Source organism: Hypomesus nipponensis, chromosome 23 (genome assembly GCF_054491055.1).
Source record: "Hypomesus nipponensis isolate SF chromosome 23, ASM5449105v1, whole genome shotgun sequence".
Lineage (NCBI taxonomy): Eukaryota > Metazoa > Chordata > Actinopteri > Osmeriformes > Osmeridae > Hypomesus > Hypomesus nipponensis.
This window is the reverse complement of record NC_140383.1, coordinates 5,490,235-5,512,906: the sequence shown is the minus strand read 5'-3', so window position 1 is coordinate 5,512,906 and position 22,672 is coordinate 5,490,235. Positions and strand designations below refer to the sequence as shown.

General features: G+C 42.8%; 3 protein-coding genes across 6 annotated transcripts; 1 reads left to right on the top strand and 2 right to left on the bottom strand.

Annotated features, from left to right (window-relative positions):
- Positions 1–58: 58 nt before the first annotated feature.
- On the top strand, positions 59–1,991 carry trappc2 (trafficking protein particle complex subunit 2). The gene is made up of 5 exons (XM_084688339.1): positions 59–141; positions 414–529; positions 734–882; positions 1,049–1,130; positions 1,239–1,991. The coding sequence occupies exons 2-5, from the start codon at positions 437–439 to the stop codon at positions 1,335–1,337; spliced, it is 423 nt and encodes a 140-aa protein (XP_084544465.1). The 5' UTR covers positions 59–141; positions 414–436; the 3' UTR covers positions 1,338–1,991.
- Positions 1,989–4,806, bottom strand: rab9a (RAB9A, member RAS oncogene family). Its single transcript, XM_084688338.1, has 3 exons — positions 4,511–4,806; positions 4,225–4,305; positions 1,989–4,112 (listed from the first exon to the last, which is right to left on the bottom strand). The coding sequence occupies exon 3, from the start codon at positions 4,089–4,091 to the stop codon at positions 3,486–3,488; it is 606 nt and encodes a 201-aa protein (XP_084544464.1). The 5' UTR covers positions 4,092–4,112; positions 4,225–4,305; positions 4,511–4,806; the 3' UTR covers positions 1,989–3,485.
- A 170-nt stretch (positions 4,807–4,976) lies between these two features.
- On the bottom strand, positions 4,977–14,497 carry egfl6 (EGF-like-domain, multiple 6). 4 transcript variants are annotated; one of them, XM_084688330.1, is made up of 13 exons: positions 13,984–14,495; positions 12,259–12,365; positions 11,631–11,723; positions 11,311–11,430; positions 11,084–11,203; positions 10,571–10,705; positions 10,335–10,457; positions 9,752–9,811; positions 8,979–9,212; positions 6,429–6,506; positions 6,245–6,340; positions 5,865–6,127; positions 4,977–5,652 (listed from the first exon to the last, which is right to left on the bottom strand). In XM_084688330.1, the coding sequence occupies exons 1-13, from the start codon at positions 14,055–14,057 to the stop codon at positions 5,548–5,550; spliced, it is 1,608 nt and encodes a 535-aa protein (XP_084544456.1). In that variant the 5' UTR covers positions 14,058–14,495; the 3' UTR covers positions 4,977–5,547. The 4 variants fall into 4 exon arrangements, with proteins under 4 accessions (XP_084544456.1, XP_084544457.1, XP_084544458.1 ...); XM_084688331.1 differs by having other exon boundaries at positions 6,429–6,503; XM_084688332.1 differs by lacking the exon at positions 9,752–9,811 and having other exon boundaries at positions 13,984–14,497.
- Between the last annotated feature and the right edge of the window lie 8,175 nt (positions 14,498–22,672).

Here is a 22,672-nt window from a genome sequence, read left to right as displayed (position 1 = left end):
ATATGTAATTATTCAAAGTAAAATATATATTTAGATGTTGTATGTATGACACAAATGCATACATTTCCACTTTAGCTTGCTGAAGTTGCCGTCGTCATCCAGATGCGACAACATAGGCAGGAAGACGGATTTCTTTAACAGGTAAACAAACGCAAGTAGTTATGATCATAAGATTAGAGCCCTTTATCTATACCACTATTTAGTCATGGGGTTTAATTTCAGAGCTATGAATATCGATTTAAGTAAGACATTTTGTTAGATTGCTTCATTAGCTTGCTAGGTGGCTAGCTAGCGATCTGGGATAGCCATTTATCCCATCACCGCATTCACCCGTACTACTGTAGTTCACTGTATCCTTGTTTATTTGTTTAATTTCGCTTGAATTCGTTTTTTTTTTTTTTTATCGTTAACAGAGCCTATTTCTGAAAAGTAAACCATGGCGGGTAGCTTTTATTTTGTCATGGTTGGTCATCATGACAATCCTGTCTTTGAGATGGAATTCTTACCGGCTGGTAAAACTGAGTCAAAGGTATGGCATTTTATCTAACCATACTAAATCGAAAACCTTTCTAGTATGTTACTGTCGTCGACTTTGAAAGTCCACTCACATTCTTCGCTAAAATGACTTATATACAGAATATACATATACAGACAACTTGGTTTAACAGCCAGTCAAAATCTGTGACCTGATATTTAAAATATTTATTCCATTCTGTTTTTTTCTTGTTAACAGGATGACCACCGCCACTTGAACCAATTCATTGCACATGCAGCACTTGACCTAGTGGATGAAAACATGTGGCTGTCTAACAATATGTACTTGAAAACTGTGGACAAATTCAATGAGTGGTTTGTGTCTGCCTTTGTCACTGCAGGACATATCCTTTTTCAGAATTCCCCCACTAGTGGACTATCAGTGTAGTATACAATAGGCAAACTACTCAAACACTATCAAGTACAATAAAACTAACATTGCTCTATATTGGCTGTTGACTAGTAATCAGACAGTCCTTGTTCATGTTATTCCTTAACTGTTCGTTTTACATATGAGATTCATCATGCTTCATGATGTTCGGCAGGAGGATGGCATTAAGAACTTCTTTAATGATGTGTATGATTTATACATCAAAGTAAGTGGGCTATTTATGCATATTTTACATATTCTCTGAAAATAATTGAAGCTTTGAAGATGTTACAAATATATGTTAAATGTTTCTACATTTGTTTCTCTTTTTCAGTTTGCGATGAATCCTTTCTATGAAACCAATGCTCCAATTCGTTCCACAGCATTTGACAGAAAAGTTCAGTTCCTTGGAAAGAAGCACCTTCTAAGCTGATAACCTAATTAACTGATTTATTCTTTCCTATACTGGTTGTGTGCAATTTGTTATATATTTTTTTTTTTTACTGATGCATGTATTTAGTTAATTCTCCTAAATGAATGACAATAACATTTTACCATATTATATTGTTTGAATAAATTGCCTATTACTGTATATAAGCATTATTGTTGAAATGGATAGGCTAACTGAAATTGATAACAATGGCATATTTTGTTGTAGACTTTTCCTAATCAAATAACATGTCAGATTCTAAACTATGGATACAATAACTGGAATAGTTTTTTGTTCTCCCTACTCCTGCTAGGTTATTACGAGGCATGTTTAGGCATACAGAACGACTATTGTTCCATTGACTAACTGGCACAAGTGTGGAATAGCAACATTGAGCTTTTGTCCGTTGTCTGGTGCCCTAGTCTTAACATACTTGTCAGTATACCCTGACCTGTTATACAATGGCCTGCACATACATACACACTGAAAAACACACCCCTCATACACAATTTCCTTGATTCAAACCTCATGACTTAACCAAGTTGTATGTCATTTGGATAAAATAGTAACAGCAAGCTACAAACATGCTGTTGACATCTTTTGTTTTATGTCTTGTGAAAATAGACACGCCAGAGAGAAATAAAAAGAAAAGTGTAATTTGCGCATAATTTATTTTAGTTGTAAATATCCATACCATTTATCCAGGGCAAAAGTGCTAAATGTTGTATACAATATGGAAAATAAGTAAGTAAAAAAAAAAAAAAAACTATCTACCATAGCTTTTCAACAAGTCATTGGAATCACAAGTTTGGCAGGGAGGAGAGAATATTTCACATTGTGACAGAAACACTGGGCTTTCTGGGCAAGTCACTTCTCTACCACTATATCAAAGAATGTAGTGCATTTATCCTCTATCTGAAAATGTAATAACTCTAGAAATTAAGGATCATTCAAATATTGATGTATTAATATCACTTTGTAGAAAGTTAGTGTTAGTGAGACATAACTGTAGTTTACATTTACTTATCTTCCAGTGTGTTTGTTAGATGATGAGCACACAATCCATGTAATGTTTTTAAACATGCAGGCATTATAAAATGTCAAGAAAGTGCAGGTAAAATTCAACACTCAAACTTCCCCATCTTTCACCATAATGATAAGGTAATGAAGCCTTTAAGGTGGTGTAAATCTCAGAAGAAGAAAAAAACTTGAATGATGACAGCAATTCTGTAAATAATATTTAATATTAGGCACCTTTTAATTTAGCAACTCTCATAACGGTAAATTACAATATCACATTTGAAGGCTGGTTGCAAAAAAAGTGACTCAATCAGCAGAAAAGTATGTCATCATGTGAGTGTGACATTTTCTAAGGCAGCTCATCTCAACCTGGGATCAGAGAATATTTGTCACAATGAGAGAAACCTCCATATTTCCACAAAAAGGAACCCTCTTCTTCAGAAAATAAATCAGGTCTAGTGGCAAATATTTCTGTGTTGCATGCTGTCATCCATTCCAGGTCCCTAACAAAGTCCAGGCATGGATGTCCATGCACCGACTAAGCGACAGCATCTTCACATTGCATTTACCCACAAAATTAAAGTAAAGCTCAACCAGCAAAATAACAAGCATATTTGAAAGAAGCAAAGCAGGTGCAGTTCTTCTCAACCTTTGATTAGTTAGCCACCATGCAACTTTTGAAGGTTGAAAAACCAACAAGAAGTGAAACCTCATTCAAATATTGTGGCCACCAAGTATATATTAATAACTTTGATGATGCATTTTAGACAGCTAGTATCGTTCAGTGTTCACAGGTGTTGAAATATCAATGTGTTTCCAGACATCTGAGCTGAGACAAGTAAGCTAAATCTCTCTTCTGACAATACCTGTTTTTTCAACTTCGATGAGAAAGCAACAACCTAACACCAAGGCCTAATTCTTCTTCTCATAATCCCAATGTGAACACTTATAATCTCATTATTAAGGACATATTTAAATGAGATTAATATAAGTAACAGGAGAAAACCTCAAGCTCATCTCAACAGTGCCGGGTTAGGCGCTCCAGAGTGAAGGTGTATAACAAGAAGAACTAGACTTGGGCTTTGGAGAGCGCTGATCCTCGAACCTCAGTAACGTCAACTCCAGGTGTCGTCAACAGCAGGACGCACTCGAGCGCGGCTTCCTGTGGAGGTTTACCGTGTCTGTGGGGATGAGGTGGTCGGTCCTCTCCTCCATGGCCAGGACCCTCCGCACGGCCTCCTCAAACGCCACCGCCACGTTGGTGGAGTTCTTGGCACTGGTCTCGTAGTACGGATAGTTGCCGCTCTCACGACACCACTGCTGGGCATCCTCAACGGACACCTGCCTCTCCATAACATCCACCTTGTTCCCCAACACCACGAACGGAAACTTCTCCGGCTCCTTGACGTCCGCGTAGTAGATGAACTCCTTCTTCCAGTTGGCCAGGTTCAGGAAGCTCTGGTTGTCGTCAACGCTGAAGGTGAGCAGGCAGCAGTCGGACCCGCGGTAGAAAGGAGTCCTCAGGCTGCGGAAACGCTCCTGGCCTGCCGTGTCCCAGATCTGCAAGGTGACCAGGTGCCCATCTACCTCCAGGTCCTTGTTGAGGAACTCCACGCCGATCGTGTGAAAGAGGTGCGTGTCAAACTTGTTGGTGACATAGCGGTTCATGAGGGAGCTCTTCCCCACACCTCCATCTCCCAAAAGGATGACTTTCAGCAGGGAGGACTTGCCTGCCATGGTTATTAAACGACTCTTTTTCTGCAAAGCAGGATGCAACGTTCAATACCTTTAGGCCACATTCAGACAAGTTAGACGAGAGAGACTGCAGTTTAACCTTTGCTGGGAGCTAAGGAAATGACTTGAGACTTACAAGTGAATGATTGAAGCCTCCCTCCGTCTCAGCCGGCCCGGATCATGTGCCGCAGACACTGGTCCTTGGTCACATGAGTCTCTTTTTCATGTCATTGCATGACATAACAAGACAACAAATTAGTCAACAAGCTAACGTATGCTAAAACGAAAGAAAAAAAAACATACAGCAAACTTGTAAACTACCGTCAGCTGTTTTCTATTTCGTCAAAATAAATAATTCACTATCCTTTTTTTGTTGCATTTATTTATAAATCAATCTAAAACTGGTTTCCCCAGATACATACCTTGTTTATGAACCTGTCCAACCAGAATCCGTCCAGCTAACGCTAGCTAGCTAGCTAGCTAGGCTACAGTTTATAGCTGATCTTTGCAAGCGATGTTATGTTAATGTTAGCTAGCAAACCTAGATCTGTAGGTCCAAATTACTAGACAACGGGGCTATCAGACATTGACAGCTAATTACAGACTCAACGGTTATTTTGCCTGTATGCCAACAGGACTTAGCTTGCTAGCAATCTGCGGGTGATGATGCTGGTGCTGCTTTTTAAAACTGCTGTCTTGTCTGACTATGACAATCCTCATACGTATATGAAAGTGCATTGCCAACAGAGGGCGATATTTAACAAACGATAAAGAACACCTTTAAATTGAATTTAGTCCAAAAGATTTCAGAGTAAAACAACTACAACTTTTGGTTAAACTTGCTTCAAAATATACAAACTATAGAATGTAAATAGAAAACACATTGAAAAACGTAGAAAAACATTTTAATAGATAGTATGAAAGCATAATTTACAGCGGTTATGCATGCATAGGATCATCCAAACCAGCAAAGCATTGGGATTCATCCTGTATTTGTTTTTGAATTTAATTAATGTTGATAGTCACATTACATTTCTTACATAGCATCTATTTTGCTCATAACTTCTGTATCACAAACATACAAAATTATAACCAGCGCACACCAATGTTAATATTGACATAATGAATGGATCATTCCTGAAATTTCCTCATAAAACCTGAGATCTTATGCTAATAAAGTGTTAGTGAATCTTATTCAAAATAAATGGTTTATTTGAAAGATAAGCTCTTCATGTGTGTGGTGAAATCAAGGGAAAATACAATTAAACATTTGTAAATTGAGATAATATCTACACACACTAAAACTAAACCCTTAGAACTACCTCAGCCGTTCCATAGCTGTTATAGCCCACCACTGGCCTACTGACAAACAACAAACAAACCTCAACTTCCCCTCATACATTTCAACAAATGTCTGATACTGCAAACTGTAGGATAGAGATCTTCCGAGAGGCGCGGTTTAAAAGATGGATTCATACTGTTCACAGGATCCCGAGGTCAACACCACGTGATCCAGCCCGATCTCTCCCCCAATGCCTCTTCCTCGCTCAGCCTCGAAGATTACCTGCAGGGAGAGGACAGGGCTACTGGTTAGACATTTTGGCATGACTGACCCATGTGCAACTCTGCTTTTACACAGAACACAGGCCAAACAAATGATCCAGGGCACAGGATACAGAGAGTTCCAGTCGACGTTTGAATGCTGCAGCTGAACAATGCAGAGATGGTCCTCGTCCACCTAAGTGGGAACTTGCGTGGAGCGGAATGTTCACTCACAGATTTGGGAGGCTCCTCCTCCCAAACTATGGAAAGCAGTTCCGGCTGCCAGGTCTGGTCTCGGCTTCTGCTCTGCTCCCACAGTGGGTGGACGTTGTTATCCAGCAGCACCCTCAGCTTGCCCACGTGGTGGTCCACCATGCGGTAGTTGAAGGTCAAGCAGAAGCTACCTTGTTGGGTCTTGTCACTCAGCAGTAGCCTCAGCCTGGCCATGTCCTTCCTTTCCCCTAGCAGGCCACTGACTGACATGTAGTATTCCTGACCTGAGGAGGTGAAAGGAGTCAAGGTGTTGGATTGATGATGTGGATGGCCACACTGTTCCATGCTGGTAGAACAACCCGGAACTTCAGATGTCACTGATGTCTGAGGGTCATACTTACCATTTTCATGGTAGGCCACACTCCAGTCTATGTCATCATCCTTGTCCTGCACCCACTCACATGCCCCTTGATCAAAGTGGCAGTCCATAATGAAATCTGGAAGGCAGAATTAGATGTCACCTCTTGGCATCTGAACCCTTGTCTGTTATTAGAAAAGGATGTTAGCAAATAAACAACAGTTTACCTTCCTGGACTGGCGCTGTTTCGATTTCTCTGACTTCTGTTGCAGGTCCAAAGACTGATTCAAACTCCTCTGGAACTGCTTTTGGGAACAAATAGCCATGTGTCATTGACAGTGTGTGGTGCATCAGTGCTTTGGTAAGCTATTTATCCATCATATTATACATTATAATTGGGAAGTTAATCACAAATGGGTCACAACACCTGAACTAGGCCTCTAAATCTATCAAAACAGGATATATAAATGATATGCATTCTTTAAAGGATATGTGATCCCTGAAGATCATGCCAGCATTCTGTTGTTGAGAGATTTCCTCTCCTAAAACAAAAGCCAGCCAAGGGGCTTTTTGCCTACAAGCGTCGACCTGCCATGCCGTCCCTCATCTCTCCAGATAGCTCTAAGGATGTTGTAACTCAAAACTCAAGCATTTTAAGCTCTCCTTACCCCCCCCCCCCCCCTCACATATACCACCAGATGTACGGCAACTGAGCTTATTGAACCTGTTTGTTGGGCGTCGGCCATTGTGTGTGTGTGTGTGTGCGTGTGTGTTGGGGGAGGGTGGGGCGGTTTGACCAGTGAAGCTGATGACAGACTCTCCCTCCGAGTGTCAGGTCTGTTTGCACGACAGCTGTTCTGGTGGGGACGATAATAAAAGGCTTTGAATCTGTGCTCCCATCTTCCTTAACTCACTCCCTCTTGACTTCCCCCGTCGTCCTCCTGGATAGTAAACAGACTCGGAAGGAGTCTTATCCCCGGGCTCACACATGCTGACAGAGTAGAATTTCTCCCTGGAGCTGATGGACGTCTCAGGGGCCTGTCTCCTCTTGCTATCTGAGTTCTGACGGAGGCTCTGTCTGCTGGTAGGACTGATGCCATAAAGATCAAGAAAAGCGGCCTCGTTTCTGTCTTCCTAAGAGGCATGCTGATACTGAGTGATCCTCTTCCTGTTCTCGTGTGTGTATGCCTAAGCTACAAAGCGGCCCTACAAGCCCAAAAAGCATGCATGTGTTTTATCACAAGGAACATGATTTCTGTACACATTGACACAGTGTATTTCCTCCAGACAAGAGAGATTACCGGTAAAATTAATTACTGAGATCAATGTATCACTGGAAGTGCTTTTCCTGCAATTATGCCAGTCTGTGAGCATATAAGAAGTTGAAAGACATATCCCCAGACATATGTACAGCCCCCAAACACCCTCACTTGCCTTGTAGCCTTGAGAACACAGTTCAGAGTCACATAAGGTTCGAGAGATGTGACACCTTCTAGGAAGGTTCTAGCAACCTCTGCCTAGTTGTCATGCTTAGTTTCTACACACACTGTGTGGGATTGTCACTCAAACATTCAACACTATTCGACAGATGTCTTTCCTTCCCTGAGGCTCACTCTCCACTCTGAGGTCATAGTCAAAATTACAGTGGTGAAGCAGAGGACTCTTTGAAAACGAAGTTTGGCTACCAAACAGCTTTTGATATATATGTCATCCTTGAAACGCATGTACTCGGTGTATGTTAAACCTGAGACTGAGCTGTCAAAGGGGAGCATACACAGACAACGTCAAAGGTCAGGAGCTGAACATGAAACAACAGGCCCCTGGTTTGTCAGGTCCAGCAGGGCTTGAGACCGGTAAGTGTGTGTGTGGTGACCCTCAACTTAATGCTGTCTGACAGGCACTACACTGACATTACACTGCGGCCTGGCCATACCTTTCACAGGGATATTATTTCAGTAAAAAAATAGTGAAAAACGTCCACCATGGTTACACCTAAACCTGATGAACGCAAATGACAATTGAAGAAGCATCAACCCACACGATGTAAACTATTTCCATGAAACATGCACATACTGTGATAACTCAATCCAAATAAACCATGTCCTGAGCCTAGGTTTAACATGGTGTTTTATGACATGTTTCTTAAAGCATCAACTCCCAGGAGATGATGACAACCAATTACTGGGATAAGAGACTCTGTATCAGTGTTTGAAGAAAGCCATCATACGGTAGACTAGACTCCCTATAAGCATGGGCAAGAAACCAGAGGCCTGACAAATATGCAGTCAGGTTTGGTGCCTGTAATTAGGGCACTGCCTAGACTCCATAAATTGTCTGTGACTGGAGACATCTGTAAGAGGTGGCCACAGAGGATACAGATCCTCAGAAGGCAAGATGAAAAAAGAGAGAAGACAGATGGACAGCTGGGTTGTTTGGTCAATATACATTGATTTTAACACAACCTTAACCCTTGACCCTACTTTCAACCTCTCCTGGCTATGTTTTTACAAGATTCAATTGTGATTAGCATTACTTACAATAACCAGTAGATCATGAATGTTTTCATGTATTTTTCAATGTAAAGAGGAATACTTGTTTTTTGCAATTTGTCACGGTTTGATGGATTTAGAGAGACGGTTTGGAATGTGTTGAAATCCTCTCACAACAGATCCGAAGTGTGTAAAAGTCCTAAGGACTATTGTTGTTCAATGAGATTTGGGACCACCCATGGTGGTAATAAAGAGGGATCAGTGGAAAGGCTCTGAGGCGAGGCTTACCAAAAACATCCCCTCTTGGACTGAGCTGGTTGTCCTCCCCTTCCTCCTCAGGGAGGTCCTCTCCACCAGGGAACTCCTCCTGGCCCATCTCCTTTGAGCCACCTATGTAGACCTCACCTTCATAGTCGAAGGGCTGCAGACGGATCTGAGGAGGGAGGGTCACCTGGGACTCAGGGATGATGTTCTTGATCTGCTCGTCCAGCTTCCCGGACCTGGCTGGGGAGTCTGGGATGACTGCAGAAAGAGGAAACAGGTTAGACTTCTGGAACTCCCATCAAAACGTGGAATCTGCTGAAGTGATACAGGACTTACGATAAAATATTAGTTTATTATACCATAAAACGTCTTAAGATGTGACATTAGTTGAGAAGGATGACAGAATGGCAAAGACTTTACTTGTAGGTAAAATACTATTACTTTGGAGGAATACATTTCAGTTGCAATAACTAACAGAGAGAGAAGAAAACAGACAAGAATGTTGTTATCATGCAGGAGAAACATGGCAGACAGAAAGAGTGTGTCTAGCATATATTGCTCCGTGCACAACCAGTGGTACTTCATCAAACACACGATAACATCTAAAACGGTCACATGCTGAGTTCTACATTTCACGTCAAGCGGTGCACAATGCGATCGTGTGGCCAGCCTGTAGCGATGGAGAAAGGAGGATGGGATTCAAAGAGCACAGCGAGAGGCAGGAAGAGATGGGTGGGAGTTGGGGGGTGAGGTGCAAACAGGGGATGCTGAGAGCCTAGCATTCCTCACAATCTCACCGTTGAGGAACTCATCGGCACTTCCCTTGTCTCCATCCCAGTTCTGATAAAAGGGCTTGACTACAAAACATAAAATCATCTTGATTGGCACGAAGCCCACCACCCTGTACTGTCCATGAGCTTGCCTGCTGTGCCACCTAACGCTGTGTACTTCCAGAATGTTCTGTGTGGAGTTCAGGGAGTACACTGAGGCTCCCCTGTGCCAGCCCTGCCTCTCCTCTTTCCTCCAGAGGACTGTCTTGCCGGTTTGCTACATTTGCAGATATTTACACAGGTGTTGTTTCAATTGGGCCCTCTCCTCCCTGACTAACATCTGTCGAGCGCAAAGGGTCTGAAAACAGGAAGCTGGCCTTGGCTAGGGCTCATGTTTTCAGAGTTCCTAAATGCACATATGAAGTTTGTGACTGTATACCAACTAGATAAAGATTTAAGAAAGATTTTCTGTTCTAGTTTTAGATGAAAACTAATACGTCATGTCATTGTTTAGTACAGCAGTCATTGTAGAAGTCTGATAAACAATCGAATTTAAGCCGTTTCACACAAGTAAAACAGTTTTCGAAAGGCAAGTAAAGTGGTTTCTCACCTGAGCAGTCAAAGCCGCTGCCACGGAAACCAGGCTTGCACTTGCACTTGTAGGATCCTTGAGTGTTCAGACAGCTTGCGTGATGACTGCACTTATGAGTGCCAACCACACATTCATCGATGTCTGGAAATACAAGCAAGCTGACGTGACCTTTTTTATGTCATTCTTATGAGTTTATGTCATTTATTGTTTGGATCATGTTATTTTGTTTGTGATCAACTGATTGTATACCTTACCTACACAGTCATATTTGCCATCCACGTACTTTAGATCAAAGCCGTTCTGGCACTTGCAATAGTAGCTCCCAAAGGTGTTCACACACTGCCTGTTGTATGGGCAGAGGTTCTTGCCAGTCACACATTCATCAATATCTGATGTGAAAGAAAGAAGGCAAAGAATGATCGATCATTGACCTCTGATTTTGTCAGTCAAACCAAAGTCCCTCAGCAACCAGTTTTATAGCCATGATGGAATACTGGCACGCTCTCAACTCAAGCAGGGTTGTGGGAAGAAACTCAACTCAATTTTATCCAACTGGCTACAGATGATTGAGCTTTGATGTGAAAAGCTTTGAGACTGACCAGGAATGTGAAACCACATAATAAAGTCTATACAGACCTATGCCTGGGATGTTGACCCCCTCCATGGTGGGCAAATGCTGCTAAGCTCTAAGCTGGAGAGCTCCAGCGAGATTACCAAGAGTGTTTGAGTGGAATGTAGATGGTTAGGTTGGTGTTAGTGGTTCTCACCTACACAGGTCCTCTCATCTGGCCCCAGCTGCAGCCCTGCGGACGGGCACAAACAGCGGATCTCCCCCTGCACCTCTTCACAACCATACTGGCAGTGGGCCAGAGAACATGTCCTGGAGTCTGCAAATGTTCACACACACACACACACATTAAATGCCACCTTTCAAAACGGTCTCCAGTATGTGCATCCTCTGCCAGGTCAGGTAGGTTGTGCCGGCGTGACTCACTGGCGCAGGATCCGTCCGACATGAGAGTGTAGCCGTTGAGGCAGTAGCACATGTAGCTGCCGTACGTGTTCATGCAGCGGTGCTCACAGGGGCGAGGCTTCAGCCCGCACTCGTTCAGATCTGGAGAGACACAGGGAGAATTTCATCCTCTCACCCTGGGTGGATGATTTATCGGGCGTTTGCAGAACTAATGACAGACATAGGGACTGGTGATGATGTGAGTAAGGACATTGTCATCAAAAACTTCCTCTAAATGAGGATGTACGTAAAGAGACCGGCCGTTTGAGCCAAATGTGTCGTCTCGTTCCTGTTACACTGACCTTGACTGCACGTTTTTCCTGTGTATCCTGGGAAGCATTTGCATTTGTTGGGTCCCACACACTCTCCATGTTTGCAGTCCTGTTCACACTGAGCTGGAGAGAGAGAGAGAGAGAGAGAGAGAGAGAGAGAGAGAGAGAGAGAGAGAGAGAGAGAGAGAGAGAGAGAGAGAGAGAGAGAGAGAGAGAGAGAGAGAGAGAGAGAGAGAGAGAGAGAAAGAGAGAGAGAGAGAGAGAGAGAGAAGGGGGGAGAGAGAGAGAGAGACAGAGAGAGAGAGTTACACAGGTTCACAGACAGGAAGTACAACCACATCTTTATAATGTGTATGGCAGTTACTCTATCCCCGAAGAAATGTGTTCCACATTTTCTGGGGTTAGGAAATGTCCCACCACACAAGGAATAACACATTTGAAACCCACCATATTGCGGAAGGGAATCTCAATGGTTGACCTTTATTTTTCCAGTCATTGAACATCCATTTTGTACAGAATGAAGTCCTCATGCAATGATTAAAGCATATATAGAGAGTACAGTTAAAGATGAAGGTTCAAAGTTACTCAAACGTAGAAATGATAAATAAACCTAGTCAATTTAGTAAACATGTGATTCTGTTCTGTAGGCGCTGCTTACCTTCACACTGTCCCTTGTTGTTTTTCTTCCAGCCATAGCAACACTCTATCCTACTGCCATATCGACACACACCTGGTTGGCTTCCTGCAGAAACTTGTCTGTAATGCCTGCAGGTGAGGGACAGGAAGTCAGTGACACACAGCTCTGTTATCAACATGACTTCCATCCTTCTGGCCTTCAGCTGCTTTGGACCTCTCCGTCAGCGCTCCAGATTTGCCTGAATGGAGCCTGGAGGGTTTGTGGTCAATTGAATTAAGTGCTAGTCGAAGTTTGTCTTGTATGACATTGACAGATTGCTCGGTAATTTTTAGTGACTTTGTTTTAGTGGCTCCGGCAAATCTATCGAATGTGAGAGGCAAATTGGGTCAGTAAACGTAACCCCATTTTGCTTTTTCTGGGGGTGACTATCGACCCCAACCTATCCCCAGTGTCTCATTTATAGCATCACCCAAATGCAGACCCTCAGGCACCCACATCTAATTATGGCCCCTAATGGCAGCGGTGTGGAAAACAAACAGGCCAAATAAAGTTTCCCCAGGCGGGGTGAGCCCCCCCCTACAGAGAGGAAAGGGGGGCTCCCTATGGAGCCCAGACAAGCTGACAGGATGTAGGTTACAGGGAAGGGGGGGGGGGGGAATGCTCATACTCTCTACTTAGACTTAATCAGACACTCCTAAAAATGTGTTACAAAGATACCTCCAGCAGGAAGCTATTTCCTATTTTTTTCATTATCGCCATATGCACACACTTATTCCCAGTTACTGTGGGCAGGTCAGCATATTGGAAATACAGCTACAGGACATACCGTAGTGAATGGATGCCATTGGAAGTGTATTTTTAAGATCCAAATTGTCCTGAGCTGTCTATTGTGGCACCACCCCTAGCTGGGCTCGGGGGCATCAAAGGGCCACAGTCCGGCAGCACTGGGAGATCTCAGGAAATATTCAGTCATATGGGAAATCCCCAGGTATCAGATACCTGATATCTCCCATAATGTCCTACACTGTATGTTTGGCATCTTGCGGGTGGCTCCAGGGGGACTGAAGGAATCTGAGACTTGATTGGAATCATCCAGAATAGCCTCCAGGAGAGAGGCCAGGAAGTGTGACAGGTGTCCCTCCACAGTTATGAACCGTCGCCACATTTAGCTGACACAGCTTCATGGTGTTCATGGTGCCCCCCGTCCTGTGGCCTTGAAGTGTACACTTACTACCAAAACAACAATTTCACCATGATAATATTGAAGCCATATTTCCATGTAATCCTAGAACCTAAACACAGGTACATCAAGCAGTCTCATTGACTGCACTGAAAATAACATCATACTTTGATTTGTAGGCTTCACTGAAACGTGTTTGTTGGTTGTTTGTCTTGACAGAAAGATGGTAAATGATTTACAATGTAGCAAGGTTACAATGTTAAACACGGTAGCATATATCCCCAGCATATGCATTAGACAGCTGCAGAATGAGTTTACTGGCTGTTTGCGATGTGAAAATTGCTTCGACACTGTAAAACCCTTGACACTGGCAAGGAATGTCCCCACTGAATTCTTTGCTGTGCAGAAGCACCAGACCAGTAAACACTGTCCTTAACACCTGCTAAAAACATCTGAGTGAATGGACACAATGACACAACCAGCACACAAAAGTTGTTTTCTTCACTCATCTTCTTTAGCAAAGGTTTTCACTTGAAATCCCTGGAGGTGATTGATATCTGACTTACCTCCTAGAATCTACACTCCCCAAGGATATGTAGAAAAAGAGCGGGAGAGCAGTGATCCAGGTGAAGGGCTGCATGTCTGTCCTGATGTTGAGTCACCTCACTCCTATTGTATCCTACACTCTCTTACAATCTCTCTCTCTCAAACTCTCTCTCTCTCTATTTGACTAGGCTGAAAGGATCTGTAATGTAGTCAAGCTGCTTGTTCCAAGGGCTTCCTCTGACTCCATACACTAAAACAGCCAGGCTAGAGATCCCAAAAAATGAAATCTCAATTGAGTCCTTACAAAAGCTTTCTCCTGGTTGTGTATGCCCATACACTTACTTGCAGTCCAGCCCCCTGTCTATCTCTTACACTCTCTTCTCTCTGTCTCTCTCTTCCTCTCTCTCTCCCTCTCTTACTCTTTCTCTCCTTTTACCCTCTCCCTCTCTCACACACACTCATCTCACTCTCTCCCTCTTTCTTGCTACCCCTCTCTCTTTCTCCGCTCACTTTCTCCCTACCTCTCTCTCCCTCTCTCTGCTCTTACTGTCTTTTCTCTCTCTCTCTCTCTCTCTCTCTCTCTCTCTCTCTCTCTCTCTCTCTCTCTCTATCTCTCTCTCTCCCACACTCAATACAACAGGAGCAGTGATCGGAGTCCCATGTGTAGAGTCCTCTTCGTCTCTCGTTCTGAAAGTCCCAGAGTGAGCTGTCAGTCTGCAGGTTGACACCGGGGTGCAGAGAGCCGGGGTGAGTTGGTCGTGCTGGAGGGAGGGAGATTGGGGGAGGGTTGTCCAGGGGATTATGTTGAATGGGGGAGTGCTCCAGACACCACTGAAACCAAATCTAGGGATCCATAATTGATGAAGCTTGTTCTGCAACAGTTCGCTAGCTTGCCAATTCTTAGGTGTAGGGACTTCTGATTGATTTGAGCCTACGTTCACACTATACTTATGTCCAGTCCTATGCTTCATTTCAATACCACTGGATCTTACTGTCGTCTAGCTCTGACATTGTCCTTCTCGGTAATCAATTTGATCTACTAAACTAATTGAAGGTCTCAGTCATGCACAAGCTTGTAATTAGCAGCTGCCCTTTGATGTCCTGCTCACAAGTGGCACCCATAAAGCCCTGCTCTCACACATCCTAATTCCAAGTTCAACCGAAGCTAAAGTCAGCCATAAAAGGTGCATAATGAGTTCATAAACATTCAATGAACTCCGACATCTGTTCCAGCTCTGCCATGCCCTCGACATAGGTAGTAGTGCCATGTGAATGCTGGGGGAGGTCAGGTTTAGATTTACATCCACCAGAGCAGGTTGATATGCAGGGAGGATTTGCTATGGTGGCCAAACTACTTAATTTAATGCTGGTTGAAAATCACTTCAGAATAAAGCTTCTGAAGTGTTAAATAAGTGTTAAACTTGCAATACGTGCTTTCTGTTGCACTTTAGATTCACAAAATAACGCCAGATTGGTTTTGTAGCCTACCAATGACCATTACCCTCCCCCCTTCTCTTCCCCTCCAACTAATGATTTATGGACTCATGCCGCTTTGTGGTCAAGCACTTTCTGCAGAATTGCTCATACACGTAACCGCACCTTCAAAAGAGTTAGCTGGTCTACAATACCTCCAGGTTTTTGCACAAGAAGTTGAGTGGGGCAGCGGAAATTGGTTGCACATGAAAAGAAGAAATCTTTCATGGTTAAATAGCTCAGATGTAGATTTCAGTTCAATTATATTTCTCAGCCAGTGTAGGTTACACAGTGTAGGGTGCACAGTACTGCTTGAAGTGTACCAGTATCAATACCAGAAACATGGCATGATTCCCAATTCATTCTTAGGTTCATTGAACCTGTCAGCAAGACGTTTTGATATCTAAAATGAATCTGATCATACTTATTTGATGTTGCAAAGAAGAAGGAAAATATGGATACATTCATGGTGCAGGGTTGCGGTCACATTCAGTGACGCTAGTAATGTCAACAAAAATCAGTCCTGATGAAGTCTTGACATGACTTGACCGTAAATCTTTCTCTGTAAAAACAAACATGGCTTCTTCTGTCTCAGAGCTAAGCTCTCAGAGCTGTCCAGGGTAACTACATGGCAAAGGGGGGGGGGAAGGGGGCCTCTACTTGCTACTCTGAGGTATGAACATGAGACAAGTCCAGAACTTTACTAGAAAAAACTAACTAACAGGATAAGCGATCTGCTTTGACATCAGGTCTCATGATTTACATGTATTCAGTTGACTATAGGACATAAAGGACTTGAGTGAAGAGGACAGTTTTATATTACACTAAAGGAACACAAAACCACCAGAGGAAAATGTTTCTTCCAAATATGACAGGAATTCGTAATGCTGTTGTCTGGGAGTACATTTCAGATTTGGCTTGCAGTGTCTGGTCTGCATTTTTAAAATCTCATTTCTTTTTCTGGTCATCACTGATATACTGACTTAGGATCTATTGTCTTTCAGCAGACACTGGTCTTCTCAGTCCAGGTGTTCTTTCTTACCTTTCACACAAATCGTTTTAACAAGTCATCTTGGTCTCGGTTTGGAGTTTTTGGCTGACGACATAAGATGGGGCACAAAATAACATGAAAAGGATCTATGCAATGATCTGAATTCCTGAGGAACACTCCACTCATCGCTATGAAACACTTCACACAAAGAAGTGTTTTTATTGGCAATGTTATAATGCCCATGTTCAGCCCTGTCTGCTTTTATATCAGTCTACTGGGATGTTTAATGTTACAGTAAACATATGATAATGCACCAATGCAGAACTTGTGAAAACAAGATTCACCTCAACTTTTTATACCGTATGTACAGTCATTGTGCCAGTAATTTCAATGCCTATCTTGGCTAGCCATTGGGATCTATCATTAACTACTGTTCAGAATAACGCTGAACAACATCTCACTCAGCCCCACATGCTAGCGGATGCCTTACTTCTAGACCGCTGCAACTTGACAACCCCTGATGCACAGCAGACATCTCAGGGCAGGCTGGCCGACAGGTGACAGACCCTGGCTGCTCTGCTCGGCATGCCTGAGAGCTCCCAGCTGGCCCAGATGAAGCCATTATTCCAACAACAACAGCACCCTCCTCCGTCCTGAAGGCGTGTCTGTCTGGTTTACTGGGAGGGAAGCAGAGGGGCTCCCTGCTGGACACTGCAGGGCTCCAGACTTAGATCTACTGTAGAGTGGCTCTTGTTTCTCCGAGTGGCTGTTGTCCCACTGGACAGATGGCACCTCGCTGTTAGCTCTTCAGAGTTGGAATGTACTGTTGATTTGAATGTCCCCTGACACAGTTTGTGACTTTAGAATGGATTTCACTTGTGACACTGCACAGCATATGAAATCATACCCTGCAAACATATTGTTGCGCAAGAGCTCTTGAGAAATAAACTGTCAACCGGCTGCGTGAAAGTAAACAAAGGATTTAGCCTTGGTTCACTGTTGCTGTTTTCCTCCACTAGGGGGAGTCCTGAGCCAGTCACATTTCATTAGCACGATTGAAAAGCATGGGCGTTTCTATCCAAATCATCTTCATTTGATTATATTGATTGTATTGTCTTTTTGGAATTATATTCCATTCAGTTGAATTCAATCCGTTTTTAAGAACAGAATTTCAGATTTCAGGTATCATATTCCTTTTGATTCACAATCTCAGCTGCATCTGAATGGAAATTTACCAGCCTAGCTGACGTCTTTATCTTTCTGTCACCAGAGGTCTCTGTTAGCTCAAGTTTTGTTTCAGGCAGACTACAGGAAGTTGCCTCTTTTCACATCCTGAATCATAAAAATGAAGAATGAAGGCTCACAAAGAAAATACATTTTACAATGTTCTATCATTTTCCTAATTTGCTGACAAAAAAAATTACTCTTTGTAAGGTGGTGTCCCAAAAGTAGGTCAGTTTCACTGACAGTGTTTTGCACCCATCATGCCTGTATAGGAAAACAAAGCCTTTCTATGTTGTGGTTTCAAATTACAAATAGCTTTTACTTGGTAGCTAAGTCAATGCCCACTGCTTTCAGGAAGTCTGCAAAGGGAACTTCCTGGAATTCAACGATGCTTGTTTGTTTGAGCAGCTCTACTTCTCTCACCAGCTTGTCATTACCCTACAACCTAAAACCTGGGTCTATAATGAGGGGTTCCCTGACATCACTGGTAAACTGAGGGTGCTCTTCACCTTCTTCAAATGGTAGACACACCCTCTCTTTCAGGTGTCTCTCTGTCTGCCCCTCCGAAAGGCCATGCCTTTGACTATAAAAGGAGTGAGAAGACATGTGGGGAGTTATTTTGAAAGTAGTGTGTACACAACCACATCCTGCCCTGAGTGGGAGATGAGACGAGTCAAGTTTGAAGAGACTACTGTGACTGCTAAAGATTATAGAGGATCAGATCAGAGTAACCACTTTTAGTAGTGTTCTGTCATTGTAAAAATGAAACAAATGTTGGGCTCCTACCCCTAGTTAGGATCCAGTGCCAAAGGTCCTGGTGTTGTACATACCCACAACGTTTGTTCTGTATTCTGCATCTGCTCGTGTCACTGTGGGTATGGTGCTTATAATAACGAATGTGGCGGGGTTTTGTGGATCTAAATGTTGATCACCATGCATCATTTTAGCTTTAGCTAGAATTTTAGAACATAATTCTAGATACAGAGCTATATATGTTCACATCACACCAAACAGCCTAAGAGATATTTAGCAGACTAAACGGAAGGCATAATGCATTGGTAATGTGTCACATCATGGACGTTTCCTGTACTGCGCTGGACTTTGCGGAGGTGGTTTCAGGGATGGATGCATGGCTGACCTCTTCATTAGCAGATGTAACCTTGGGAACATCAGCAGATCATTCCGGCTCAGCAGGTCCACCACGGACTCAAATTCCCATCAGGCCCATCACTCTGGTGATTTAGGCCACGGTCAAAAGATTGCTTCCCTCAGAGGAAAAAAGACAAAAGGCAGCAATAGAACAAAGTCAGTAAGAGATGGAAGCATAAGAGAAGTGATACTTTAAGAAAGCACCCAACACAAACCAGGCTTGCACAATTCTGCCTTTGAGAGTCCAAAAAAATACACGACAGACAGGTCAAAAAAGCATTTGAATCCTCAGCAACACTACTAATATACTAGAAACAGTTTTAGTGTTTTAGTTCTATATTTAATTGTGTGGTTGACTTTCTGTCCTTTGCATATAGGCCAAGAAAGTACATGAACTTCTTCCACCTGTAATCCTAATACAATAGCTCATGTTGTTCCAGGTGGCCCGTCTAGAACATCTGTTCTGTTTGCCTCATAATAACTACGTGCACGGTCCTAACAGGGACTGGAGCCCAGTCAATCAGAGTGCCAGACTTCAGGGATTAGTCAGTCTGTGAGACCAGGGAGCCCCTTTCTCTCCTCCACGTGACTAAGGGGACTCAGACTGTTGCCTTTGCTGGACACCTGCCATTCTCTGCTCTCATGAATAATGCAGCGGACGCTGTTGAGCCGTGTTCGCTGAGGCAGCTTGACGAGGACGGCCCGGGACTCCCTGGAGGACCTGCTTCATGGTGGTGGGGTTACTTATTCAGTCGCACGGTTGGTCATGCCTGTGCGCACTTTGTGGCCCATCGACTCATCGGTCATCGGGGCCAGTCATGAGCAGGCCAGCTGATGCACGCTGGACTGCCCTTTGAGGGTGGGCTTGGGCTTGATGAAGCCTGGTGGTGGACAACAGCTGGAGTCCTGGATAACTCTGGCAAGTGAATTGATCAAATATGTTGCAGTTACTTGTTATGGCAAGGATTCACACTCCTATCAAACACAGTTTTTTTTTTTACCAGGGAAGTTGTCCACACAAAACTCTGCACCGTCTCTGGTGTACAGAAACTGCTGATTGTGACCCCCATTTGGTGTATTTGATCTTGCCCAGGAATGCATCTTTAACTTCAATCTGTCAGATGCCATTTTCGGAGCAAATGGGCCTAATGAGTCGTGTGAGAAGGAGCTCATCTGCTCCACTGTTTCAACTCTGGCTTTATAATGAAGCTCTCTGGAGATTCGCAGCATTCTTTTCCCATGATCCATCCCTAAAATTACTCTCCCAGAAATACCCTCACTAAGCTCAACACCATGTTAAACCCCAGAGAAGTTGCATTTGAGCTGGACTGTAATTCCTGATTAGCCTTAACAAATATGAAATATTTGAGTCATGCACATTTAGTTTTTGTTAGATTACCCCCGGTTCTACTGGCCGTTATGAAGAAGAGACCTTCTGTGTTATTTTCCTTTGACGTGTCATGTGACTTTATATCTAACCCCAGGCCTTGGCCGAGCTATTTCCTCTTCCTCTCAAAACCTCCATGTCGGCAAAAGCTATGTCCTGCTGCTAAGGTGTTTAAGGTGTGTCTCTCCTCTTGTATTGTCAAATCAGGAACAGGTTTTTCAAATTTCTCAGAACATTTCGTTTTCTGTGCTGAAGTAGGACACAGTAATATTATACGGATATACAGTTTTACCTTTCAATCAAAAGCTTCATACCAGATGTGGTCACAGTGTTGCACATTCCAAATAGTATACATAGTTTGCAGTATAACATCATCATTTTACCAGAGATATGGTCACTGCAAGCACAGGACTATGTGGTGTGTGCAGGACTATGTAATATTTATATGTATAATATATAATATAATAAATATATATATTTATTAAATTCGTATAGATGGGCCTGAAAGACAGGAGACTGTAATTATACAATGAGCAGAAAAATAAATTGAGTTACTATATAAAACTGTCAAGTCAAAGCTTATTTAGACTCTTCTTACTTTGTAATACAACAGATTGTGCTTTGTTGTTGTACTTTTCACTTGTTATATTACTTTTGTGTTTTTAAACCTTTCTTTATACTGTAGGATATAGAACAGGAGAACATTCCTGATGGTTATGTTACTCTTTTACTATGGTATGTGTCCGGTCAGTCTCATTTAGCAATTTCCTGTTTCTAGTCATATTGTTGCAAAACAACTCAAGCATTACAGAATTGGCCAACAGGCCATAGCTTTATAACTGCTTGTAAGTTAATAAGATTGCACAAATAGATTATTTCAAGTATAAGTTAGAATTCACGTCAAACATGGCATCTTTTTTTCAACAGTTTTGAACATGGTTAAAGAAGATTCTTGCTTCATAGAGCTCTAAAGTTTCGAGAGGGCTACTAAATAGTTGTTACAACCATAACAACCAAGCAAGCTACAAAGGGGACAGTAAAAATTCACTATGAGCGGAAGTGGGAAGTTACAGTTCTAAACCCTCAACCGACCTTGTTTCAATAGCCTGCATATACTTCCATATACTTACGCATGCAAGTTTGTATGTAAAAAATGCACGTATATGCAAACATTTTCTTTTAATCACGTTGTGATCATAAGCTGATACTAAGATGCCTCCTCATGCTACATTTGTGCGTAATTTGTATATAAAGTGTTTAGATGGTGCTCATTTGTGAGTACGTGTAATTTGTGTATAATTATGCAATTTCCCCTGGGGTTTGAATAAAGTGCCGAACTATCAAAATACCGATCACTTTTAGCCGTTACCTGATTTCACAACAGACTTCTCAAAGTGTTAGGCCTGTACACGAATTCAAAGATGTTCTCATTTATATAGATAAGCCCCATGGAACAGACACAAACACACCTATCATCTGTAAATGCATTTTGATTGAACTCCTTATTGCCATCCCTATGTGGCCAAGACTGAACATCCAGGCAAGTTGTTTCTGGCCGGGATGCTGGGAGCAGTGACTGATAAGCCCATTCCTCAGACGGTTTTCATCAAGCTGTCTGAATACACCTCGAGGTTTAATGTGTGTCCCTCAGTAAAGTCAAGATGGAATCTCTAAATGCCTGTTCCGAGAAGATAAACATCTCATCACTATTGGGGCTTTCTGTCTTATGAACATAGATTTTATATTTGTTTTCTTTCATTACTTTGTGGAGATTGCTACAAGCAGACAGAGAGGAAGGCATTATGGAGACTTGTAATTGACCTCTTGTTTCCAGTGAAAACCTGGAACGCTAAGTATACTGGGAATAACGTGTGATTTGCATGCTATCCTGCAAATGAGGTGAGGTGACAGAATGCATTTGTTTCCTCTTCAGAGAACCGGCAGCAGTGCAGACACATAGCAAGAGTCAGACTCTTTGTGTAACCACTTCCTCTCAAAATTCTCTGGAGGTGCTCCAACCATCAAGTCAACACCTAACAAGCTTTCTCTGATCCGAGTTTGGGACTATGGAGCCACTGCATAGTACAGGAAATATAGTCCAAACTAGAATTAATACTTTCCTAATGAGCCAAACTGTCATTATTGTAGCCACAGTGGTAGAAATTTCTACTACACCACTCAGTTAAGCAATCGTCATTGTGTTCAAATAGGGTAATGAAACAGCTGACTACTGCATTGTCTTAGCGTCTTTCTGTAGGAAAACAAGTGGCCGGCAGAGGTCGGAAGGAGAGGGTGTGATGACACTCACTGAAGGTATTGGAGGGTTTGGTAAGAGCACTTCCTGTCTTGTTCTGGTGTAATGTTAACGTGTACAAGTCCTGAGTTTGTTAGGCACCAGAGCAAAACAAGTAGCTGCAATATGGCTGAAAAAAAGCTTGAGCTTTCCCCAAATAAGCCACACACACACACAGTGCAATCTATAACT

Coding starts and splice junctions, on each gene's coding strand:
- trappc2 (XM_084688339.1), top strand. CDS start 437: ATGGCGGGTAGCTTTTATTTTGTCATGGTTGGTCATCATGACAATCCT. Junction 530..733: donor CTGGTAAAACTGAGTCAAAG/GTATGGCATTTT, acceptor TCTTGTTAACAG/GATGACCACCGCCACTTGAA. Junction 883..1,048: donor TTTGTCACTGCAGGACATAT/CCTTTTTCAGAA, acceptor CGTTTTACATAT/GAGATTCATCATGCTTCATG.
- rab9a (XM_084688338.1), bottom strand. CDS start 4,091: ATGGCAGGCAAGTCCTCCCTGCTGAAAGTCATCCTTTTGGGAGATGGA.
- egfl6 (XM_084688330.1), bottom strand. CDS start 14,057: ATGCAGCCCTTCACCTGGATCACTGCTCTCCCGCTCTTTTTCTACATA. Junction 10,458..10,570: donor TGGCAAATATGACTGTGTAG/GTAAGGTATACA, acceptor TTGTATTTCCAG/ACATCGATGAATGTGTGGTT. Junction 6,341..6,428: donor AACAGCGCCAGTCCAGGAAG/GTAAACTGTTGT, acceptor TCTGCCTTCCAG/ATTTCATTATGGACTGCCAC.